Source organism: Cinclus cinclus, chromosome 2, assembly GCF_963662255.1.
Source record: "Cinclus cinclus chromosome 2, bCinCin1.1, whole genome shotgun sequence".
Classification (NCBI taxonomy): domain Eukaryota; kingdom Metazoa; phylum Chordata; class Aves; order Passeriformes; family Cinclidae; genus Cinclus; species Cinclus cinclus.
This window is the reverse complement of record NC_085047.1, coordinates 67,631,616-67,650,695: the sequence shown is the minus strand read 5'-3', so window position 1 is coordinate 67,650,695 and position 19,080 is coordinate 67,631,616. Positions and strand designations below refer to the sequence as shown.

General features: G+C 37.1%; 1 protein-coding gene across 1 annotated transcript; it reads left to right on the top strand.

Moving 5' to 3' along the window:
* The first annotated feature begins 258 nt into the window (after nucleotides 1-258).
* Nucleotides 259-18,943, top strand: DIS3 (DIS3 homolog, exosome endoribonuclease and 3'-5' exoribonuclease). Its single transcript, XM_062514789.1, has 21 exons — nucleotides 259-546; nucleotides 2,678-2,835; nucleotides 3,562-3,755; nucleotides 3,869-3,942; nucleotides 5,048-5,215; nucleotides 6,118-6,282; nucleotides 7,214-7,327; nucleotides 7,418-7,555; nucleotides 8,628-8,774; nucleotides 9,525-9,641; nucleotides 10,454-10,555; nucleotides 11,138-11,202; nucleotides 11,353-11,437; nucleotides 12,038-12,165; nucleotides 12,625-12,711; nucleotides 13,341-13,497; nucleotides 15,040-15,254; nucleotides 16,280-16,448; nucleotides 16,826-16,984; nucleotides 17,409-17,531; nucleotides 18,650-18,943. The coding sequence occupies exons 1-21, from the start codon at nucleotides 301-303 to the stop codon at nucleotides 18,731-18,733; spliced, it is 2,895 nt and encodes a 964-aa protein (XP_062370773.1). The 5' UTR covers nucleotides 259-300; the 3' UTR covers nucleotides 18,734-18,943.
* The last annotated feature ends 137 nt before the right edge of the window (nucleotides 18,944-19,080 follow it).

The window sequence follows — 19,080 nt, the reverse complement described above, 5'->3', positions numbered from 1 at the left end:
TGCGGAAGGCAGCGGGCAGCTGCCCCAGCGGTAGCCGGGCAGAGGCCGGGACTGGAGGGCAGCGGCCCTGACCCGGCCCTGGGCCGGCCCTGGGCTCTGCCCCGCACACCTCGGGCAGCGGCAGCAACGCGCCCGCTTCCGCCTCCCCTCAGCGCGGCGGGGGCGGGGCCGTGCGCCACGCCATCACCGCGGCGACGGAGCGCCGCTTCCTGCGCCTTTCCCGCTTCCTGCGCCTTTCCCGCTTCCCGCGCCGCTCGCCGCTTCCCGCGCCTTTCCCGCTCCTCGCGGCCCCCTCGCGCCATGCTGACCTCGCGGACGTTCGTGAAGCGCACGCGGGCGGGCGCGGTGGTGAAAGTGGTGCGCGAGCATTACCTGCGCGACGACATCGCGTGCGGCGCCGCCGCCTGCCGCCTCTGCGCCCCCGCCGCGCCCGGCGCCGGCAGCGGGAGCGCGCCCGGGCTGGAGGCGCGGCCCAGCGGCCCCGGCAGCAGCCTGTGCCCCGGGCCGCACTTCCTCCTGCCCGACACCAACCTGCTCCTGCACCAGGTGAGCGCCTGCGGGACGGACGGAGGTGGTGGGGCCGCCTCAGCGCTGGAGAGGGCCTGCCGCTGCCTTCCTCTGGGCCCGACCGGGCTCCGTGTGGAGGCTGAAGCCTTCCGTGCCCCGGCCTTGTTGAACCCCTGCGGGTGAAAGTTTCCGAGTGGGTTCCGGCGTCGCGCCGGAGAGCCGCGTTTGGCAGTGCGGTGCAGGCTTGGCTCCTCCCGCGTTTCCTGTGCCTGCTTATTCCAGACCTGGGTGTCTTGTCTTTCCCTGCCAGCTCCTGAGGAGAAGGCGCTAGCATCAGTGAGCCTGGTCTGGTCTTCGACTGTGTTCCAGTTTAATGGGGGAAAGTGCGTGTGGGGGGTTTTTGTTTGTCTTGTTCGTTTTGTGGTTTTGGGTTTGTTTTTTGTGGTTTCATGGGTTTTTTTGTTTTTTTTTTTCCTGAATCGTGGGAATAAAGAACAGTATTTATTTGGTTGTTGGTTTGCTTGTTTTGTTCATTTTGGTCTGATATGGGTACGAAAAATACAAGCAGAGAAAGTTGGTGTACTCTGCAGTAGCATTTGGGATCTTTATGTCGTCACTGAATTTTTGGATCTTCTGTGATTGCTGAATTTTTCTAAATGCCTCTTGTATTTTTCAGGATGCAGGTTTAGGTTCTTTATGATGTGACGTTGATTTCATGAAATGAATAGAAGGTGCAAAATCATCCCATGTACAACTCTGGAAGCACGGGGGCAAGTTTATGCTGCTGCCCATCAATAGCTGTGCAAAGCTTTGAGCCTGAGCAGGGCATACAGTAGACTTTGAGGCTGGGAGGAATTCCCAAGTTTGATGTTTGACTTTACTCTTTCATTGTGTTTGAATACCAGTGCCCAACAGCCCTGTGCACACGTTGGAGACTGTAACTAATTCATGACTCCTAACATGGAGTACTCTGGAGAGGAGCACAACATTTGCATCTTTTAGCAGAGATCCCAAAATTTGTAGGGGCTTTTGTCCCACAAGAGCAGGTCAAGGGATGTTTTCAGCCTCTTACAAATGGACTTCTTGGTGTGTGTTGGTAAAACTTGTACGTGTGTCCTATAGAAAGCTCTTGAGAATGTGCCAGGGTGTGCTGAGGTGAACTGAAGAAGTGGGGATTAGGAAGTCTTGGTAGGGAAAGGTTTTGCCTAGAAACTGAAAGTTCTGCCACAGTAAGACTTGGCCTGGTGCTTTATCTTATGCGTAGAATAATGCTGGATTTCTTCCCCTGTGAACATGGCTCTAAATCTTTCAGGTCATGTAAACATCAGGTTAACAGGAGCTTGATCTGGCATTGCTTTTAATTCTTTTGGCTATGCCCTCTAGAGCCTTACTGCTGTCTCATTTTGCAGGTGGGTTTGCACAGTTTCTTGCCACAAGGTTAGGAAGTGATGCTTCCATCTTTTTCTCCCAACAGATTACATGGATTTCTGGTGTATATTACTCTCTCTTGATGTCAGGAGTTGGCAAAGAAAAGTGCTGAAAAATTTTAACAAAATTTTTTAAAAAAGAAAAAGGTCTTTCAAAAGGAAAGAGCAGCTTGCAGAATGCCCATTGATTTGACTCAGTGAAAATGAAAATTTCAGTTTAATAGTGGGATTGTTTCTGGAGAATTCAAGCCTACATGTGCATAGGCACATCATATGTGTAAGAGTAGTTGGGTACTATTTTATGGTTTGCGTTCCTCACAAAGGCAGACAGCCTGTAAATGAGGTCAGATTTATGTCAGATTGTGTATAGTTGCATTTTTTTTACTAAGGGTAAATTTTATAGGAACCCATTTTATGTAAGGAAAATTTGTAGCGTACACTCGGCCTTGCATTTGTTTGGAATCCTGCACACACTGGATATGAATTTGCTGGAAGTCAGAATAAGTCCTTATCTTCAGTTCAGGTCACAGAGAGGCTGCAAAATCCTATTTGACTTTTTTCCCCCACAAGGAGGAGAAAGCAACTTAATATACTGTTCAGTTTCCCAGTGGTGAGAGAAGGCAGAAGGAGTGCCACTCATTATTCATGTTAGCTTTTCAAGTATTAGCCAAGGAAATATTTCAAGTCCTGTTATCGGATAGAATTAAACAACAATTTTGATTAATTTCCATTTTGTTCCTCAGATTGATATCCTTGAAGATCCTGTTATTAAGAATGTCATTGTGCTGCAGACAGTCCTACAGGAAGTCAGGCATCGGAGTGCTCCAGTGTACAAGCGAATTAGGGACGTGATTCAAAACCCAGAAAAACATTTCTATTCTTTCACCAATGAGCATCACAGGTATGGGGTGGAATGGGGTATAACCAAGTTGTGCTGATAGCCAGTAGAAGAAACTGGGAGCAAAACTGGAACATGTGGACTGGAAGAAAAATTAGACTGGTGTCATAGAACTGTATATTTCTAAGGAATCCTGTTGGGAAGTAGTCGGTGTTCCAGGAGCTTTTCTGCTTCTAGTTAGCATAAATCTATATGTGTTTTGAAAAGGGGGGTTAGAATACTGAATAAGCTTTGCAGACGGTACTGTAATCTAGAGCAGTAGGGTACTCATTTTCCATTTTAGTGTCCCTTTTAAACAGATTCTAATGCTTTATCAATAATGTCAGCTTAGTCTGTAGCAGAATTCAAAAATCCATTAAGTTAGTGGTAAAAAGCTCTAACAAATGGAAATGCAATTAATTTGCCTTTATTTGTGCTCACAGTTAGTTTCCAATACTGCAGTATCATAGGTCTATGAATCTTGAATCTGTAGTTCTAGCAGCTTAATGCAAATGTCTTCAATTGTCTGTGAGAAAGTTGGATTAGAAGTTAACACTTCCTTCCTATTTTCCTTTACCCATGTCTTCTGGCTATTCAGTGGCCTAATGAGTGTTACACGTTATAAAAATGGGTAAAATAGTGATTCTTAAGAGCCTTGGTCTTGTTTGTCTGAAAATGTTAAGGGTAGATGGATGCTGGAATTTGTTTTGGTTTGTCAAACACCCCTGTTTGTTTTTAAAATTTATTTAGAGAAACATACATAGAGCAGAAACGGGGAGAAACTTCCAATGACCGAAATGACAGAGCCATTCGGGTAGCAGTGAAATGGTACAATGAACACTTGAGGAAAACAGAGGATGAGGAAAATATTCAAGTTATCTTTTTAACCAATGACAGAACTAATAAAGAGAAAGCTCTGGAGGAAGGAATAACTGCTTATACATGTAAGTGAAGTAGTATGTATGTTTTAATTTATTGCTCAAATAAACTGAGCAGTCACTTCATACCTAAATCCCGTGCATCTCTTGCATAAATATTTATGTGTGTGCTTTTTTAGGTGAGGAGTATATAAAAAGCTTGACAGCTAATCCTGAACTTGTAGATCGTCTTGCTTGTGTATCTGATGAAGGGGTATGTTTTTATTTTCTTTTCATAAAACAAATTGATCTCAAATGGCTTGCAGTATAATATTGCCTACTGTGTATCAGGGTACTGGCATCAGTTTAGAATACATGGAGTCTGGATTTTATTACAGTTTTGGCAATTTAACTTTTTGACAACTGATAAGTATAAAGGAAATATTGCAGCTGTTTTCAGTTCTGCTTATATGCCTGTTAGTATGTATCTTGTTATCTGTAAAAAGCCAGTTGCTTTTACTTATAATTTATGAATAACTTATAATAACTTATGAATACTGTGCAGATAAGAATAATAACAGTTGGTTAGATAAAGTGTATTAATGAGAAACAGTTGGAACAAAATGAAAACAAAATATACTGCAAACCATTTAAATCTTTGTTTTGTGTCAGCTGGAAAATTTATGTTAAGTTATTGATCAAAAGCATTTTCATTTGGTGATTAGTTAAATTGATATAAATGCAGGCTGCAGTTTAAAGATGTGCCACATCCTCTTCTTGTGCTTTGTGTTTATCAGAATCAAGACTTATATGTTCACATACAACAGATAGAGCTGAACACTCACCACAAAAATGGGAAAATTAATTTCATCAGAGTTAGTTTTAACAGAATAGAGCTCTATGCAAGAGTGGGAAGAAAGTGGAGGGCTCAGGCTCAGGTATTCTCAGCAGTTAACTGTAGATCATTCAGGTGTAAGCAATTGTCAGACTGCTCCAAGTTTTGGTCACAGTAATGTATTTTCATAATGTTTCCTGTAGCTTGCAGTATGTATACTGTGTGCCATACTCTTTACTATGCTAGTATTTTCTTTGTTAAGTGTCTGTTTAGTCATTACATCCAAATCAAAATTGTGCAGTATGTTTTTTAGGTATCTCCACGAAAACAGGAAAAGTTCCTAGAATTGCCACATTTTTATGCTTTTGATGCTTCATTAGAAAAAGTACTGCTTAATAATATAATATATATTGTGTATATTCATACCTACACAGTTATCATTAGGGGGTTTGTTAGCTTGAGTGTGTTATGTTCCCAAGCTCGGTTTTGAAATTAATATGAATATGAAATAGTGAAAGTTTCCTATTTTTCTTTTTTCCTAAAGAAAGAAATAGAAGGTGGAAAAATAATATTCCCAGAACATATTCCTCTAAGCAAATTGCAGCAAGGAATAAAATCTGGTATTTACCTCCAAGGAACTTACAGGGCAAACAGAGAGAATTATCTTGAAGCTACTGTATGGGTTCATGGAGATGCTGAAGAAAACAAAGAGGTGAGTTTTAATTTTACCTCCACGCTATAAATTTTAACTAGGCTTAGTAATGTCTTAAAATTTAATTATTCCGTGATGACATATGTTAAAATGGAGCATATTAGTAATTTTTTACTCTTCAGTTTTTTTCCAATGTTTGTGCTGATGTTTTCATTTTTTATTTTTATAGACAGAGACTGCTGAAATGCTGACTGTGCTCTTTTTGAGCACAGTTTGATAAAATAATCGGTGAAATAAAGATGAATCTTGATTATTAATAGTTTTTCAATTGACCTCTTCGCACTTTTTAAAATCAGTTTGAAATAGATGGTGAAAAACAAAGGAACAAGTGTATAGGAGCATTTGGGAAAAAAAAACAAAACAAGTCATGAGCCCTTGTGTGATTCTCCTGCTTTGTTTCTCAATGCTATTTTCCTGCTTGGTGAGGGGTAGATGGGCTGTTTCCCACCCAGCAGTTAATCCATCTGTCTGCCTGCTGGATTCTCAGTTGGTGCAGTTGTACAGACCCCGTTTCCAAGCAGTGGTAGTTGTCTCCTCCCTCCCTATTTGTGGCAGCTAGAGGTACTTCTCTTGTCTCTCTTTCATTCCTCTTTCTCAGTAGTATGTGGAATCCCCAATCCTGCAAAAATAAGATTGTCTGACTTAATTAAAAAAAGACCCAAAAAAAACCACAGGGAAAACATATTTCTTATAGAAGCACTTGGAATCTTGAAATAAGATCGTCTGTTCTGTAAGAAACAGCAGAGGAAGAAAGTGCATTGCAAACATACTCTAAAATGTTCTTTGGAATGTAGAGCCTGTCATACATATTTACTCTTCTGTTACACTGCTGTAGATTTGGGTCTTCTGTTTTCATCATCATGAATATTTGCATTTCCATTTTGTTTTCTAAAAAAATCCAGATAATTGTACAAGGACTGAAACATTTAAACCGAGCAATTCATGAAGATGTTGTAGCTGTGGAGCTGTTGGCAAAAGATGAATGGGTAGCACCATCCTCAGTGGTCTTGCAAGACGATGGCCAGAATGAAGAGGACATGGAAAATGAAGAGGAGAAAGAAAACACTGTATGAAAGAAATAATTCTACTTAAGTGTGGTGTTACAAAAGAGATGAAATCTGTGGTACTCTGACAGTGTTAGGTTTTAGATTTATATATCCTCTTTATAAAATGTGAATACAGAAATTATAAAACTTAATTGTAGTTGTACAGTTGTGTTAATTAAATACATGACAGTGGATAAAATGGATCACTTTCAATTAGTCTCTGTTAGAAATTCCCACATTACTTTAGTGAGCTTAATGAATCCGAATATTACTGAATGGTAGTCATGTAATAATGTAAATCTGTATTTACTGATGTGCAGATTAGGATTTGTTAGAGTAGGTGTTGTTATCATGCTGAGAGTCACCTTTTATAGACAACACATACATTTGGAACCCCTTATAAAATATTTTTGAGTCTTGTAGTAATTCCACTTAATGTGCATGCAATGCACACGCATGTATGCCCTGTACAAGAAGATAATTTCTTCAAAAATTAACCTTTTCACTGAATGTCATGGGGTTTTTTTATAATTATGAGGAGAATTACTAGAGAATTTTCAAGCAGCGTTAAAGGAGTCAAAAAAATTAAAATAATAGATTGTAAAATAACATGGAGAGTGTTATTTGTTTGTATTTTCTTAATGGACATCCTTTCAGAAAAATGCAGAACAGCAGAAAAAGGCTGCAGAACACTGTCTTCTTGCACTGTCTCTGCTAAGTCTCATCACGTACTGATGTGATTTCAGTCATGTCATATACTGACAAAAACTGAAAGTCATGCAAAGCACAGGGAGGCTCTATTCATGCAAAACAGGAGGTTTTATTTATGAGGTCATAATAGAATTTATGTCTTTATAATGAGTTACAAAATGTTGCTACTAAGTTTTAAGTTACCTACTGTAGTCGAACATGAGTTCAAACAGTTTTGTATTTTTAACCTGTGTTCTACCAGCTGAAGACTTCCATTAACAAGGACATGTTGAGGCCTACGGGAAAAGTAGTGGGCATTATAAAACGAAATTGGCGGCCATATTGTGGGATGCTTTCCAAGTCACAGATCAAAGAGGTGAGGAAATAATCCACTTATTCTATAAGTGCATGGTTGGGTTATTTTCTTTATTTGGAAATTAATTGTTTCTTTTCTGGTTGTTCATAGGCAAGGCGCCATTTGTTTACACCAGCTGATCGCAGAATTCCTCGCATTCGAATAGAAACCAGACAAGCAGATACATTGGAAGGGCAAAGAATAATTGTTGCTATTGACGGTTGGCCCAGGAATTCCAGGTATCCTAATGTAAGTTTAGGCATTCTCTTCTGAACTTTTAACTATCTGGTTTTTTTTGTGTTTCTTAGGTATAATATTTATTATTTGTAATACCGAGTAACTGCAAACAGTGTTGAGATGAGGTTTAAATTCTTTGAGTGCCATTTGATGTTGCAAATTAAGGAAGTCCCTAAATGACTTAATTTGCACTTAGCACCAGCTATGGGGTTATCATACTTTAAAAATTTACTCATCCAGTTCTCCAGTGAACATATATGTGCTACTTAAGGTGCTTTATATAGATTAACCAGGGACTATAGTCTGGGCTCCTGGAAACACAAATCATTCACTCTGATTTTGCTCATTCATACACACCAGTCACTGTTCTAGCAGATATTTGACAAATGCACCCAATGCAATCAAATTGCCAGTAGGGTAAAAGCAATTAAAAGTTGAATGTGAATAACAGAGGCTGTATGAGAAACTGCCTTCCATTTGTATTGAACACAAGTTAGGTTCTGAGGAGTGTTCAGTGACTCGTGCAGGAATGCACAGCTTGTATTGAAGCAGACCACAGGTGTCTCCCGCTAGTTTAGAGAAATGAAGGGAACGTGGAATATATGGAAGAAGCATTAAGACAAAGATCGCATTACTGCTGAGAAGTGAGGAAGAAAGAGTTGATGTGGTATTAGGGTGTGAGATGTGTGGCACAAGGCAAACCTAGAGAAATGAAGATTGTATTAGTTCTGCTGCTTTTGCAGCAGTGGCTTTTCCTTCCTGCAAAAATGATGTCACATTTATAAGTTTTGGAGTCTTAATTGTGGAGAATTCAGAGCCATTCTAAGAAGAGAGTCTGGATGGACTCTGTTCAAACTTACTGGATCAAATAAATGTTTAAAATTAAATTTCTCTTAAAGATGAGAAAGTTAAGCAAATTTTAAAAGATTGCTTCTGTGTAGTTTAATACAAAAATAGTAGTGTAAACTACTGTGTAGTTTAATACAAAAATAATCTAAGGGTTAATGATCTTAAATACTTATTTTTTGGACAAATGGTATAGTTTGATATGTGTGTATGCGCATGTACCTATATTATTCCTCAGGGTCATTTTGTAAAGAATTTGGGAAGCGCTGGAGATAAAGAGACGGAGACAGAAGTTCTTCTCCTTGAACATGATGTCCCTCACCAGGCTTTTTCCCAGGCTGTCCTTAGTTTCCTACCAAAAATGCCATGGAGCATTACAGAAGAGGTAATGATTTGTAAATTATTGTAGTAATTATTATGCCTTCCCCTTCAACACAAACTGACATTCTTGATGCAGATTCCAGTGCATCAGAAATAGATGGAAGTGTCCAGGATCATTCTGTCTTAGTGAGAACTTTCAGCTAGTTTTCCTGTGGAAACAAGATCTCTTTTAGTTTTTGCATTTTGACTAAAACTGCACTTGTTGGGGATAAATATTTTAAGATAAAGATGATACTGCAGGTTTTGTTAAAGAATAGAAAGATAAAAGAATGTTTTTTGCAAAGGAGAGAGATAGCTATTTTGCAAGGATGGATACTTACAAAGTGTGCAGTTCCTTTCAATTATCTAGACATCTAGGCCTTAGAAAGTGAGACTTGAGAGCAGTCATATACAAGACAAGTCGTTCAGCTAGACATCGGTCAAAATTCCACTTAAAAAAATCTGAATTCCTCATCCTGCCAAGTCTAAGATCATGATGAAACTGTGGTTGTGTTATGATTCTCTTCCTCATTTCCGTAAAACAAACAAAAAAAATTAGTACTAATCTTCTGTGTTGGTTTTTTTTTATCATTGTAGTTTCTGCATTTCTGTTTTGTTCATGTCATAAAACAAACAAACCACCCAAATCAAAATAAACATTCTGAAAATACTTGGTTGCTGGGGAGGATCTTGTGCCTTTCTCAAATGATCATTTTTACTTGGAAAAGGAAGGTGTTCTTGAAAACAATTTTTGTTTCTTTTATTTACATTTCAGGATATGAAACACAGAGAGGACTTAAGGCATCTGAGTGTTTGTAGTGTTGATCCTCCTGGTTGCACAGATATTGATGATGCGTTACATTATAGAGAAATAGGAAATGGAAATCTAGAGGTATTGTATCAATCTAGTAATTTATTTACTTATTTCTTCCTTTATTTTACAAACAGTGCAGTAATGGTAAATGACGCATGCGAAGCTCCAGACCTGTTATAAATAAATTACTGGCTTTTGCACAGCTGCAGGATGGTAATAAAAAAAGGGAGTTGATTTGCATCAGATCAGTGTCAAAAGTGGGAATATAGTGTCTTCTAAATTCACCCTGATTTATCTTCATTTGGCATGAGAATTTAACATAAAATTTATTTACTGCTTTAGCTAAGTATTATAAATAAGGATATTTACAGCTAGGATAAGGAATTATGAAAAAAACATTAAGCTACTGCTGTAATGCCTGTGGAGTTATTTTATTTTTAAAAAAGGCAGTAAAAAGCTGCAGGCTTAACAGCAGCTCTCTAGTCCCTTATATCTGATTCAGTAAGATTGTCTTCTTTAGAAATTAATTTGGAATTTATGTAGCAGGGTATGCCAGAATGGAAAGTACAGCAAACAGAAAAAAAAAGTAAATTTGCCGTGAGTCTTGAAGAACCTGAAAGATGTTATTTGGGCCCTCACAGAAAGGTTGCATTGGTTGTGAATATAACTTTCCCCTAAATGTACAAATGCCCTTTTTTGAGTAATTGCTGCAACTGTTCACTTTTTTAGTATCAGTATGATAGGTTTTAATTATTCTCATTAGGAAATACGGGAGCTGCTGGAAGGAACTGGAAATGGATAAATTGGTTTGTAAAAATGTGGGGAAGTTTCTTTCACTCTGAGAGCTGGTTCTGTTTCATGAGGTGCATAATGTGATGCTTGTTTTTTAGGTCGGTGTACATATTGCAGATGTCAGTCATTTTATTCGCCCAGGAAATGCTTTGGATGAGGAGTCAGTAAAAAGAGGAACAACAGTGTATCTGTGTGAAAAAGTAATTGTTTCCAACAGCTTCTTCTTCATTAAGTGGTTGGATTTTCATTGCTTTCCTTTTTTAATTCTTGGTAGTGGAGACATTCTCTCTGAACTAAGGAGGGAAAAAAAAAGTAGCCAATTTGTCTAAGACAGTTTTATTTTCTGTTTTATCTTTTAAAAGCCACTATCTGGACTATATCCCATTCCACTCTGATTTGAAGCATGTGGTTCTGAAACTGGAATACTGTTTTAATTTCAATCTGAAATTGTAGAAGTGGCCTGGTTGTGTCTTTTCCTTTGGTTTTTGCATTTTTTGTGATTTCTAAGTCTTTGAATTTATCCATGATTTGCATTCATTAACACTGTGGACTTAGTCCTGGTTATTTCTTCCAGACCATGATTTCTTTTCAGAAATTATTGTTAGTAAAAAGATGATAACTAAAATCTTGGAATGGATTTTCTTAAAGTGGCTTACTTTTCTTTCAGTAATCTGAGTTTTCTTGGCCAAAAAAAAAATACTATCTCTAAGCTCTTAATATGTTAAAAACCAGGAAGTAAACTACTAACTTATAAAGTACTGATTTTTATTCTTTCTTTGCAGAGGATTGATATGGTTCCAGAGCTGCTTAGTTCCAACTTATGCTCTCTGAGATCTAATGTGGACAGGTATGTCTATATGATCCATACTTTGATCCTGGCAAGAAACTACAGTTGTTTATATAGAGATTTTAACAGATTTCCTCTCCTCTCTCTGTCTCTGTCTCTGTCTCTCTCTCTCTCTCTCTCTCTCTCTTTCTTTCTCTCTCTCTCTTATAGGCTTGCATTTTCATGCATATGGGAAATGAACCATAAGGCTGAAATTCTAAAAACCAGATTTACAAAGAGTATTATTAATTCCAAGGTAAGTCATGTAAATATTACTATAATTGTGAAATAAAAAGCTGTAAACTGCATTATAAAAACAATAATCAAGAGACTTGATAATAACGTTTTCTTTCTGATTAATGATTTATTTTTTATTAGAATTGGAAAATGGTCCTGAAATACTAAAAATAAGGAAAATATTTGATTCTTCAGTGTTCTCAGCCTCACAGGCTGCAGTGTTTATGTGTGCAGTTACTGTGTTTATCATGCATACAGGACGTGGCTGATATGTACCAGCTAATCAGTTAAATTCAGTAGATTCTGTAGATGTTCAATACATTTCTGAAAATTACACTTCCAATATATAAAACGCTTGTGATCAGCAAAAAAAAAAAACAAAAAAAAAACCATACTCTACTGTAAATGCCTGGTATATCTTAATATCTTGCCTAGATCTGTCCTCATATGTCCATTATTCTTTGTGAGTAACAGGCATTAGGTATTAAATGTAAAGCTTTGTATGATTGTGAACCAAGTTACGAAAGCAAGCTGCATGTTCTGCAAGACAGAAAGAATTGGGGTTTTTTCAAGTGGTCAATTATGTATCATGATGTCCGTTTTTTTAAACCTCTTCAAGGCTTCTCTTACATATGCTGAAGCACAGATGAGAATTGATTCAGCTACTATGAATGATGATATTACTATCAGCCTACGTGGACTAAACAAATTAGCAAAAATTCTGAAGAAGAAAAGAATTGATAATGGGTAAGCCATGCAGTATACCTGCTACCTTTTTCCCCACCTTTTTTTCTGACTGTTCTTGGTGTCAAAATATATTATGGTCCTGTGTCCATTTTTCTGGTGAAAATATTGTGAAAGAAGTATTTTGCCACTTTGATTTGCATAAGAATTCTTATCCCTATTTCCCAAAATATATAAACTTGGGATATTAATTTTTTATTCACAAGATCAGTCAGTATGGATTTCACAGTCATAAAAGCACAACTAGAGGAGTAGCGTTTGAAATTTTAGGAGCTTATGTGGTGTGTATTTGCATGACATTTCCTGCAAATTTGAACATTAATTCCAGATTTTTAATTATTTTAAATTTTTGCTAATTTTAAATTATAATGTCATGGTAGCCCCAGATGATGTTACAGGCTCGCAGCTCAGCTGCTCTGTCTGTTTTACTGTAATTTATTTATACCACTTGCTGTCTTGCAGAGCCTTGACACTTGCATCACCAGAAGTTCGTTTCCACATGGACAGTGAAACTCACGATCCTATTGATCTGCAGACTAAGGAGCTCAAGTATGCATTTTATTTATTAGTTAATTCAGGGTAGGGATGGAATTGAAGACAGGTTCAAGTAGCAACATTTAGTGCATAGTGTACAGAGTTCCTGTAACAGTGCAGAACAGTCATAGAATTAGAGGATGGTTTGAGGTCGAAGGGACATTGAAAGTCTAACTAGTTCTAACCCCCCTGCCATGGGGCCAGACATTTCCCACTAGGTAAGGTTGCTTAAAGCCCCACCCAGTCTGGGCTTCAACACTCCCAATAATAGAGCATCCTCAACTTCTTTGGTCAAGCTGATCCTCAGAAAGAGAATTCCTGTATTTTACTGCAGTATTTATTTATCGAGTTTTGAACTCTATGCTTCATGTGTGAACTTTCTAGGAAGAAGCCAAGAGTTTTATTTATTTGTCTTTTGAGACATTTTAATTTTTCTTTAATTTGTTGTTTTGGAATATTTCAGGGTTTTTTTTCCTTCCTTGATAAGCATTGATTTTTAGTCTTAAAATTGCTTGCCTACTTGTATAAATGTTCAAAACCAGTAGTTAGCATTATATAACATTGTTAGGATGATGGAGTGTTTCTTCGTTAGGCACTCAAATATCTAATGCTTTTCTAACAATATAAAATATTTCTCTTGATAGAGAAACAAATTCCATGGTTGAAGAGTTCATGTTGCTTGCCAATATTTCTGTAGCACAAAAAATTCATGATGAGTTCCCAGAGTTTGCCTTGCTCCGGAAACATCCTGCTCCTCCCCCATCAAATTATGACATCCTTGTGAAGGCTGCAAAGTCCAAGGCAAGTTTGTACCGTGCTAATTAAGTGAATTAATTATGAAAAGCTGTGTTTTCTCTCTCGTTGGCCACTTACCTAAGAATAAAGGCTGGAAAGCAGTATTTTAAAAGTGTATCAGTTACACTTTGAAATTCCTGGTATTTTTAGCAGGATAATTGCACCTCTAGGTCAAAGGAAGAATCCCGTGCTTTTTAAAATCTTTGTTAGATAAGAAAACATGCTGCTGTCTTAAGTCTTGCATTAGAGCACTTGTAAGCTGTGAATGTATCTTTCTCCTCTCCAAGTCACATGTGATTTTTGAGACAGTTTTTGGCTTTGGATCACATATATTATTGATGTACTTAATAACTGATCAGTCACATCAAATAACATGTTTCTCTTAAAGTCTGTTAATAAGAAAATCTGTTTATAGCTTCCATCTTCTCCATAGATCAGCCAAAGGGTTATTTAGCCCGCAACAAATCTAATTTAATTAAGGAGTCTGAACAGAAAACATTACTTTTCCAGTCTCAGGATCTTTTATTTGAGCTAAACTTTTTCTGTTTACTGTGATGTACATTCACATTTCCTTTCCCTTCAACTCTTTCCCCACCCCCTTTTTTTTTCTTAAGGTCAAGAGAGAAACTCCCAGATTCTCTGTTTGACATAAATAGACAAGCCTAAATCTAGCCCATTTAATTTTCCAGTGCTGCAAAACTGTAATAATGATAATGATTTAATTTGTGTTCTGAAAATTATTGTTGAAGTACTGTTTTATTTAGAAAGCTAAATTTCTGTGCATAGGTAAACATTCTTTTGAATAAACCAAAGTTGGCTTTTTTACTACTTCTGACACAATCATTACATATAGGTATTAATATGCTATATTTATACTTTCTTAAGAAAAATGCAATTCTCTTACCATAATACAGGGATAATTTGATCTCTGAATCATACTTCATTGACAGTGCTGTATGTGATGGAAAGAGCACTGAGCTGATCATGTGATGATACTTACTTTGTGTTTCTGAAAATTGAGAATGGATTATGTATTTTCACACTACCTGCATTTTTATCAGAGAGCACTGGCAAACAAATGTCATACACAGGACTAGTTTTACATTACACTTTTCCAAGTATATATTATAATAATTTTGCACAGAAAATACCATAAAGTACCTTGTGCTCAGGTGAGAATCTTTGTGTGGCATAAATACATGGGGGTTTTTTTACGTTCTTTCTGGTATAATAAAGGGGTAGGAAAATCAAACCAAAGGAAATAAAACCTCATTAATACTGACAAAGTATTTCTTAGTTCAGAATGGGTGTCTTTTCTGAATTCCTAGGCTACTGACTCAGCATTTTGCTTTTTGCCTAGAGCACTAGTAACAATGAGGGAGGGAAATGTGCATGGATGGATTTGATTTGTTTGTTTGCTTTTGTAGTAGTAGCATTCCATCATGTTATTAGGTGTTAACACCTGTGCCAGTTGCTAAGAATATCACAGTTACATTCTTAATATTTCCTAGTAAGGCCTGACCTTTTTTGTTTCTTCTCTCCTTTCAGAATTTGGAAATTAAGACAGATTCAGCAAAGGCTTTAGCTGAATCATTAGACAAAGCTGAATCTCCTGCATTCCCCTACCTAAATACACTGCTGCGAATTTTGACCACTCGCTGCATGATGCAAGCTGTTTATTTCTGCTCGGGAATGGATAATGATTTTCATCACTATGGCTTAGCTTCACCTATTTATACTCACTTTACCTCACCTATTAGAAGGTAATTGTATTTTGTGAAACTTTCAGAAAAAAAGAAATAAGGGATTTATTTGTGAAGAAATTGTGATGTTACCCCTTTAAAAAAATGAGTTTCTGTTCAGCTTTAGATTAGTTGAAACAGCAGTGGCTTACATGGTGGTCCATCCTCATGTACACTCCAGGTTTACTGTCCACAACTCCTAGGGTTTAGTAACGTTAAAAAAAATAAAACAAAAAACAAGAGGAATACATCTCTAATGCACGTCTAGCATGGAAATACACTTTGGGGGTCAGTCAGCATTAGTCTTAGGCAGAGACTGAGGTGGAGGTTGCTCAGTCATTCTTGAGATGGAAACTGTGTTTAAATTTTGAGGAGACTGTATTTTCCATATGAAAACAATGATAATTGGGAACTTGCTATTGGCAGCTGTTATGTGCAATGAAATTATACTTCTTGGAAAAGTATATTAGTTTTTTTCTTCTGACCAAGAAGTCACTGAGTTTTGAAGAAAATAATTGTCATGCTCTTTAGAAACATTTCAGGTGAAATCTCTTAGATGTGGATTAAAATTCATATGCATTTATATGGATAATTTGTGGAACTTCCAGGAGTCCAAGTGGTAAATGTTAGTTCTTACCAGATGTATTAAAATGTCCCTCACTGAAGTTCAAAATAGTTCTATGGCATTGAAATACTATTCTACACTAAATTTGTCTAATAAAATGTGAAAGGGAAGAAGGATTGGCTTAAAATGCTGTGGTGAAAGATCATACTTTAGTCCAAAAATACAACTTTGTGTCTTTTTCTGGCACAACAAAGAATTCACCTTAGCAAATATTAAAACAGTGTCCGGCTCTGCAGTGCATTTTGGTCTGCAAAGAGATGGATGCTGAATTAATAGAGGGAGTTGCCAGCAGACTGTCATTATTACAAAAACTTAAATCTGTAAAAGTCACAAAAACAAATATATGTTCAGAAACTTTTTTATTAATTTTGAAAAACTATGTCTTACTACGTCATTGATGATTTTATCTTCATATTTGCAGGTACGCTGATATCATAGTCCATCGGCTTTTGGCAGTGGCCATAGGAGCAGACAGTACTTACCCAGAACTCACAGATAAACACAAACTGGCAGAGATGTGTAAAAATCTCAATTACCGACATAAAATGGCACAATATGCACAAAGAGCCTCTGTGGCATTCCATACACAGGTAAGCAGTTCTGAGATGTTATGTTGAACGATGGACACTGCTAGGGCAAAACCAAGCAAGAGTACAGAAATGATAAAGGCTGAGGGAAGCTTCTGACAAAAAGCTTAAAACGTAACTTAGCTTGTTCTGAAAAATTCAGAATAGCATCTTGGGGATTCTTTCCATTTTGTGCTTTTATAAATATGAATGCTTAATCCTACTGTAATGTTATAAATGGTTTAAGTGATTTTTTTAAAATCTGCTTTCAGAATATGCTGTGTAATTATCACTAAGTATAGATGTGTATTTGAATGTTTTATTTTTCTGATAGTGTATTTGTAATTCAAAAGGATGTTCTAGTGCTTTTTTCTTATTTGTGTGTTCTACTTTTGTTACAGCTGTTCTTCAAAACCAAGGGAGTAGTAAATGAAGATGCATATATATTATTTGTAAGAAAAAATGCAATTGTGGTTCTGATTCCCAAGTATGGGTTAGAAGGAACAGTCTTCTTTGAAGAAAAAGATAAACCAATGCCAAAACTAGAGTACAACAGTGAGGTATTTCTTAATTATTCTTTATGTTTATTCTTAAAAACCTTTATTTTTTTATTTGGTAAGCAAGCTGAATGACTGAAATCTGTTCTAGTTGGATTTAGAAGGGTGAGAGAGGCTTTTCTAAATGCAGTTTCATTAATGTCTAATGGTAATGAGTACCACTACATTGGCACTCATTTTCAAGTCTAAATAAGTAGGTTCTGACAGGATTTTTTTTCTGTAATAGCAAGTACTAACATTCTAATCATCTGATAATTACTGCAAAAAATTCAAGTACCACCATACAACACTGAATATTTACTACAGTAATTTTTGGTTCTTTTTATTTATGTGTAACAGTGATATTTTCATACAAAAATATTTATTTGTATACAAACATATTCACTGTTGCAAATAGTTCATATTTAAACAAAATTTGAACTTTCAGGTGCCATCACTTACTGTGGAAGACACAACATTTCATGTATTTGATAAAGTTAAAGTGAACATTATGTTAGATGATTCCAACATCCAACATCAGAAAATGCGGATGGTCTTGGTAGAACCCAAGGTAAGGTCCAAAATTCTTAGAACCATATTATCCTTCAGTAATGTTAAAAAATCATCATGTGATAAAATTGAAATTTAACCCAGAAGAAAATACATAATTTAGCATCAGGTTGTAATGATTGCTCCATATCCACTCAATAAAACACAAGTCTGCTTTCACTGGCTGTTGAAAAGAATAGAGCCCTCTAAATTAAACTTCCCTTCTGGGCCCATTAGGATATTTCCACCGCTGGGTATGATGATGATTTGCTGAAGTAACGTATTGAATTTTACAGTTCAGTAATCAAATGTCCCTCTGAAAATCTGCCAAAATTCGGAAGGGTCTTCTCTTTACTCTTGTAAATTACAGTGGAACTGTGATGGGTGTCTCAGATCTGTATAATTGCTAGCTGTCAAGGGCAGTTCTGTCATACAACTCCTACAATATAAAAATTCTCTCTTGGTAATGTAAGAACTGCAATGTCCTAGTAACTCTCTGTAGTCTCAAGACTTTTAAGTTACAGCTTCTTTGGGGATTTTCACTTGCTCTCACACTTTAGGCCTGATAAGTATTTTGCATGATACTACAAAATCATGCTCTTAAGCATAAAGTAGATGTAGCTCTCTTGGTAAATGGATGGTTGCAGCAATTGAATATCCCTTATCACAGAGAAAAAAGACAACCCAAAATAAGCAAGAGCTTCTTTCTGCTTATACAGTCAAACGTGCTTACTTTTTCTCCTTGAAAAATCATGTTTCCAGACACCTGTAGATATATTCTGATCTTGGAGCTCTTGTGAGCTTGAACCATAGAATGGTTTGGGTCACAAGGACCTTTAATGATCATCTGGTTCCAACCCCCCTGCCATAGGCAGGGACACCTTTCATGAGATCAGGTTGCTCAAACCTCTACCCAGCCTGGCCTTGAATACTTCCAGGGATGGAGCATCTACACTTTCTCTGGTGAACCAGTTCCAATGCCTCATCACTCAGAATAAAGCATTTTTTCCTAATACCTAAACTAAACCTCCCCTCTTTCAGGTGGGGGAAAGCCATTCTCCCTTTTCCTGGCACTGGATGCCCTTGTAAAAAGCCCCTCTTCAGCTTCTTCTTGTGACTTCTGTTCTTTTCTTTCTGTAGATATCAGGAAAGGATATGGCTGCGAGTATCTCCACAGAGGCAAGCAGCAAGGATGAACCAGAAAAAAAGAAGCTACGAAAATAGCTTGATACAAAAGCTAAGAAGAAATCACAAGTACTTGCATTTCTATATTTTTCCCTATGGGCAAAAAATGTTAGAAGCAAGTTTGTTTACTTTTTAAATACACATTTAAATAATTTTTAAAGAATTTTTAAAGCTACTTTTTTATGACTATGAATGCAGAACAAGTTTTAAAAATCATGTATATCTAGGTCTTTGTCCTGTGGGTGACAATAAATGTTTCTGCAAAGTGAAGAGATTACTGTAGAGTTTCTTTTTAATAGCCTTTATAGAAGGTTTGAGAGTCTGATAGAAGTCAGCACTTCCGTGCATTCTCTTTAGCACCTCAGAACTGAAAGAAGTAATGGAAC